The 5,753-nt window shown below is 69.5% G+C and overlaps 1 protein-coding gene across 1 annotated transcript in view; it reads right to left on the bottom strand.

Moving 5' to 3' along the window:
• Positions 1-1,350: 1,350 nt before the first annotated feature.
• The window catches only part of CHLNCDRAFT_55047 (hypothetical protein), a gene marked incomplete at both ends in the record, with an annotated part of 13,343 nt that continues 8,940 nt past the window's right edge, over positions 1,351-5,753 (bottom strand). The window contains 7 exons of the mRNA XM_005843629.1: positions 1,351-2,691; positions 2,811-2,918; positions 3,048-4,119; positions 4,248-4,432; positions 4,575-5,009; positions 5,182-5,241; positions 5,416-5,643. Coding sequence (XP_005843691.1) covers positions 1,351-2,691; positions 2,811-2,918; positions 3,048-4,119; positions 4,248-4,432; positions 4,575-5,009; positions 5,182-5,241; positions 5,416-5,643 — 3,429 coding nt within the window. The remainder of the gene's footprint in view (positions 2,692-2,810; positions 2,919-3,047; positions 4,120-4,247; positions 4,433-4,574; positions 5,010-5,181; positions 5,242-5,415; positions 5,644-5,753) is intronic.

Here is a 5,753-nt window from a genome sequence, read left to right as displayed (position 1 = left end):
GGATGTGCAGCTGGGCAATGGCTGAGCCGTCGTGCCCCGCTGCACGAACCTGCTCTTGCGTCGCCTGCAGGAGCTATCCGCGCCTTGAGTCGCTCCCTGGACTGGCTGCTGGCTGTCTACAAGTTCATCTTCCCCTTCCTGGTGGGCTGGGTGGGTGGGTGGGGTAAGGCGCCGCTTGGGAGCAGCTGCTGCCAGCCTACGCCAGGCACAAGGGTCGCTTGGGCACCTGCTTGGGGTGCCCGCTTTCGCTTGCTCCCCACATGCCGAGCATTTGCGGCCTGAACGCCCTCTGCATCCTGCCTGCCGCTGCCCTTGGCCCTGTTTGCTGCAGCTCATCAGTATGGCCGCCAAGCGCACCGGTGGCAGCAAGGATGCGGGTGCAGAAGGCGCAGCAGATGCTGCTGAGGATCCAGCACAGCTGGGGCCGGATGCACCCGCCCTGCCTGCCATTGCGCGCCGCGGCAGCGAGCAGCAAAACGGCGACCTTCTGGCCACCGCGCTGAGCAGCCGTGTGGGGGTCGCCCAAGGGGATGCCGCCGCGCAGGCGCTGCAGCATCAGCGCCTGCAGCTTCGGGGCGTGAACGGTGCCAGCGGTGGCTTCAACGCCCTCTTGAGCAACAGCAGCGGCGGCAGCGGCGCCATCCGAGCTGGCAGCCAGAGCCCGCACGGGCCGGAGACGCCGGTGGAGGGTGGCGGCAGCAGGCTGCCGCTGCACCCGACAGCGCGGCATGGGGCAGGTGAGGGCTTTTTCTGCACTGGCGTACCTGCGTGCCTGCACCTTGTGAGCTGAGCTGTTGTTCAGCCCCGCCTCCTGTGCCTGAACTCCGTCCCTGCCTCCTCTCTGATGCAGCAGCCAAGACGCCCTGCCAACGGCAGCGCCTGGCTACCGCCAGCGAGATAGATGCCGACTACAGCTTCTGACACCGCCACCGCCTGCCGAACAGCCGTTCAGCACGGCTGCTACCTCGTCTTCCCCTCCTGCGCTCCTCGTCTGTTAGTTTACAGAAGTTCGTTTGTTTTCTTCTTCTGCTTAGCTAGCAGCAGCTGCAGACAACCCAAAACTTGCCACCACTGCTCGCGCAAGCCCCCCGCCACCAGTACACTGCATTCACGCCTTCTTGTGTAGCCTCCCCGACCCCTCATTCAGTTGCCATTGCACCCCCAGGACCCCTTGCTTTGCACCCCTTCTCCCGCCTGCTGGCTACAGCAGCAGCTTGCACAACACTCGGTAACTGTTGCAACACTGCGGGACACAAGACACCAAACGGCAAACGGAGACAAGTGTAGTTTCTTTGAACAAGCAATGTGCAAAGCTCAGCGGGGAAGACTCGTGGCAGGCAGAAGGAGCAGTCATGTGAGGTCCTCGTCGGCCCACTCGCCCCAGCCCTCCTGCTGCCGCCGCGGGTCGCCGGCAGCCTCGTTGGTGTTCCAGGCAAAGCCGGCATCGGAGGCGGGCTGCGCCTCGCCGGCAGCGCCCCAGCCGAAGGCGGCATTCTGGTGCTCCTGCCAGCAGGAGGCAACGAAGGCCATGGCGCCGGTGCTGCCACCGAGCGACACATCCTCAAACTGGGCGGAAGACTCGTCGCCGCCCTGCCAGCCGCCCGCGCTGCCAGGCTGCTCCTGCCAGCCCTCACCGCCGCTGGCATCTGCCGCCTGCGGCTCTGGCGGCTGCTCCAGCCAGCTGGTGCCGTCTGCGTCGCTCTCCTGCTGCTGCCACGCGGCCGCTGCATTGTGCTGCTCCTGCTGCTGCCAGTCAGCAGCGGTGCCCAGCTGCTCCTCCTGCGCGGCGTCCCACTCCTCCTCTACCTGGCCCCACTCAGCCGCAACAACAGCAGGGCTGGGCTCCGGCTCGTCGTCAGCGGGGCCAACATATACAGCTGCCGGCTGCTGCGCCCACGTGGCTGCCTCCTCGGCTGCTGCCACAGCATCGGACGGCCACTCCTGCTGCTGCTCCTGCTCCCAGGCGGCCGCCTCCTGAGCTGCCGCCACGGCATCGGTGGGCCAGTTGCCGTCAGCGGGCTGCTCCCAGGCAGCCACCTCCTCAGCTGCTGCAGCATCAGTAGGCCAGTCCTCCTGTCCAGTCTGCTGCTCCCAGGCGGACGCCTCCTCGGCGGCTGCTGCGGCATCGGTAGGCCAGTCCTCCTGTCCAGCCTGCTGCTCCCACGCGGCAGCCTCCTCGGCGGCTGCAGCGGCATCGGTAGGCCAGTCCTCCTGTCCAGCCTGCTGCTCCCACGCGGCAGCCTCCTCGGCGGCTGCAGCGGCATCGGTAGGCCAGTCCTCCTGTCCAGCCTGCTGCTCCCACGCGGCAGCCTCCTCGGCGGCTGCAGCGGCATCGGTAGGCCAGTCCTCCTGTCCAGCCTGCTGCTCCCACGCGGCAGCCTCCTCGGCGGCTGCAGCGGCATTGGTGGGCCAGCCAGCATCCAGTGCAGGCTGCTCCAGCTGCTGCTGCTCCGGGGTGTCTGCCTCCTCTGCCACAGCGGTCTCAGCAGGCCACTCCGTCTGCTGCTCCTCTGCTGCCACTGCCGCGGCATGCTCAGCAACAGCCCCTTCCTCCACCTCCTCCTCCACGGCCTCGCCATCCCCGCCGCCATCCTCCCCCCAGCCAGCCTCCTCCTCCACTTGCGCCAGTACCGCGGTCACAGCCCGCTCATCCTCGCCCCGCTCCACCAGCAGCTGCACAAGGCGTGCCACCTGCGGCGGGTAGGGTGGGGCAGCAGGGAGACATCAAACCGCAGCCAGTTCCGCCAGACGGCCAGCAGGCAGCGGACAGATGCCGCCTTGCGGCGCGCCAGCCGTGCCGCACCACACACCTTGGCCTCCTCCTGGCCCAGGCTGGTCAGGCAGTCGGTGAGCATCTCCTCGCCCGACGCCACCTCGCTGCGCAGAGCCTCCACCTCCTCAGCCAGAGGCTCCAGCGCCTGCAGGCGCGGCAGCAGAGCAGAGCAGACCGTTGTGGTCGACACATGGAAAGGCTGCCGAATTGCTGTAGGCAAAGAGGGGCACAGTGGTGCAGGCCGCGTGGACCACCCTGCCAGCTGCCCACACACCTGCACCCGAGCGCGCACAGCCTCCAGCTCCTGCTGCAGCGCCGCCAGCTGCGCCTGGTCCTCGGCAGGCGCCGCCGGCGCAGGCGCAGCGGCCACGGCGCCACCCGCCGCCAGCGCATCCAGCTGCTCCTGCTGCTGCTCCAGCAGCTGCAGCATCTCCTGCTGCTGCTCCTCGGCGAGCGCCATCTCCTTGGCCACCCGCTGCTGCTCCTCCTGCATCTGCTGCTGCAGCGCCGCAGCGGCGGCCTCGGCGGCGGCGGCCGCCCCCTTGGCGCCAGCCAGCTCCTGCCGCAGCAGGTCCATCTGCCCGGCATCAGAGCCCACGGGTGAGGTGCTTGCTGCCTCAGCCGCCTGCTTGGCAGCAGACAGCTCCAGCAGCTGCTCCTCCGCCGCGGCCGCAGCCTCGGCCGCCGCTGTGGCCTCGGCCTTGGCGGCTGCCAGCTCGTGCCGCAGCAGCTCAATCTGGTGCTCCTCCTCGGCAGCAGTGGCCTGCGCCTCCGTCGCCGCCTGCTGCTTCAATGCGGCAATCTCCAGCTGGCCTTCCTCGGCTGCCAGCGCCGCCTCCACCGCCGCCTCGGCCTCCGCCTTGGCGGCAGCCAGCTCCTGCTGCAGCATGTGGATGCGGTGGTGCTGCTGGTCGGCGTCGGCCGCCGCCTCGGCGCGAGCCGCCGCCAGCTCCTGCTGCAGCACCTCCAGCTGGCGGCACTGCTCCAGCGCGGCGGCGTCGGCAGCCTCTGCGGCCGCTGCTGCCTCCTGCTGCAAGGCGGCCAGCTCAGACTTGAGCGCCTCCACCAGCTGTTGCTCATCCCCAGCCGCCTCTGCCTGCAGCTTGGCGGCAGCCAGCGCCTCCCGCAGCAGCTCAATCTGGTCCTGCTGCTCCTGAGACGCCTCCGCGGCCGCCTCAGCCGCAGCCGCCAGCTCCTGCCGCAGCGCCGCCAGCTGCGCATCCCTCTCCTGCACCGCTGCCGCCGCCTCCGAAGACGCCGCCATCGCCTGCTGCAGCTCCTCGTCCGCCGGGCCGGCGGATGCCACAGCCAGCAGCTCATTACGCTCCGCCTCCAGCGCGGCAATCCTGCAAGCGGGCGGGAGCAGGCGGGAGGGCAGGCTACGCATCAGCGTTGGCTGCTGCCTCAACAGGCGCCGATCCCAGCTCCACTGCAGTGCATGCTGCTGCTGCGTGGTACCCATGGGAACCCCCACCTCTCCGCATCCTGCGAGCGCAGCTTCTTGGCCTTGACCAGCTGCAGCTTGAACTTCTTCACCTCCTCGTCGCGGGCAGCCACAACCGCCTCGACCGCCTGCGCCGCCGCGGCCGCCGCCTCCTCGCCGGCGGTGGCCAGCTCAGCACGCAGCGACTCGATGACCAGCCCCTGGGAGGCCAGCTCCTGTAGGGACGGGGCACGACATGGCGGCACGGCGGTCAGGGATCAGAAGGACGCAGCTGGCTGCAGGCCTCGCCGGCTATGCGATTGAAAACAGCACAGGTGGCCAGCAAGCAAGCCAGGCAGCCAGACTGCTGCCTTTCACCTCTTGCAGCGCGCCAACCTCCTCGGCGCGCGCCGCCGCGGCCGCCTCGGCCTCCTGCGCCGCCGCCGCCAGCTGCTGCTGCAGCTGGTGCACGTCGGCCTCCCGCTGCAGCAGCTGCTGCTGCACCTCGCCCAGCAGAGACTGCTGCTGCTCCGCGGCCTCTGCCGCAGCAGTCACCGCGGCAGCGGCCGCCGCCTGCTTCTGCTGCAGCTCCTCCAGCTGCTGCACGCGGGCGGCCAGCTCAGCCTCAACCTGCAGCCGCACCTGCTGCTCGTGCTCGGCGGCGGCGGCAGCATCCGCGGCGTGCTGCTGCGAGGCGGCCTCAGCCGCATGTGCCTGCGCCAGCTCCTCGCTGAGCGCGGCCATGCTGGCGCTGCCCGCCTCTGCATCCGCGCGCCGCTGGGCCACCTCGGCCGACGCATGCTCCAGCTGCTCCTGCAACAGCAGGCGGGAGAGCAGGCAGCTGATTGCTTGCCGTGCAAGAACGCACGAGTGCGCACAAGGGAGATCCGCACAGCACCGCACAGGCGTAAGCCTCTGGAGGTGGGTCGGCGGCGCGGTTGAGTTGCTCGCCCTCACCCAGCCCCCCCTCCTGCCCGCCACCCACCTGCTTCTCCTCCAGCAGGTCCATCAGCTTCAGGTTCTCCTCGCCCAGAGCATCCAGCTCCTGCACGCAGCGGCAGCGGCAATATACAGGAGTGGAGCCAGATTGGGGTAGGGGCACGAGCATGGCATGCCCGCTGCACCACATCAGATGTGACATGTGACACAAGCAGCAGAGCAGGACAGCAGGCCGGTGCTACGGCCTTGCCTGCTGGTGCCCCGCCGCCATGCCCTCCACCTGCTGCTGCAGCTGCTGCTGCTCCGCCGCTAGCTGCTCCTGCATCGCCTGCGCCGCCTCCAGCTGTTGCCGCAGCTCGGCCAGCTCAGCCTCGGCGGCGGCGGCGGCCTGGGCAGCAGCCTCCTCATGCTGCGCCGCCACCACCGTCAGCTCCTGCCGCAGTTGGGCGACGACGGCCTCGCTGGCCGCCGCCGCCTGACCAGCCGCCTGCTGCTCCTGCTGCACCACCTGCACCACCGGCGGGCAGCGGCAGGAGCCACAGCTTGAGCACCAGAGGGACGGGACACGCACCAAGCATGCCCCACCAAAGGACCCCACTCAATAGCGAGTCGCTGCAG

This window comes from Chlorella variabilis, assembly GCF_000147415.1.
Source record: "Chlorella variabilis unplaced genomic scaffold CHLNCscaffold_28, whole genome shotgun sequence".
Classification (NCBI taxonomy): domain Eukaryota; kingdom Viridiplantae; phylum Chlorophyta; class Trebouxiophyceae; order Chlorellales; family Chlorellaceae; genus Chlorella; species Chlorella variabilis.
This window is presented reverse-complemented; position numbering and strand designations above follow the sequence as displayed.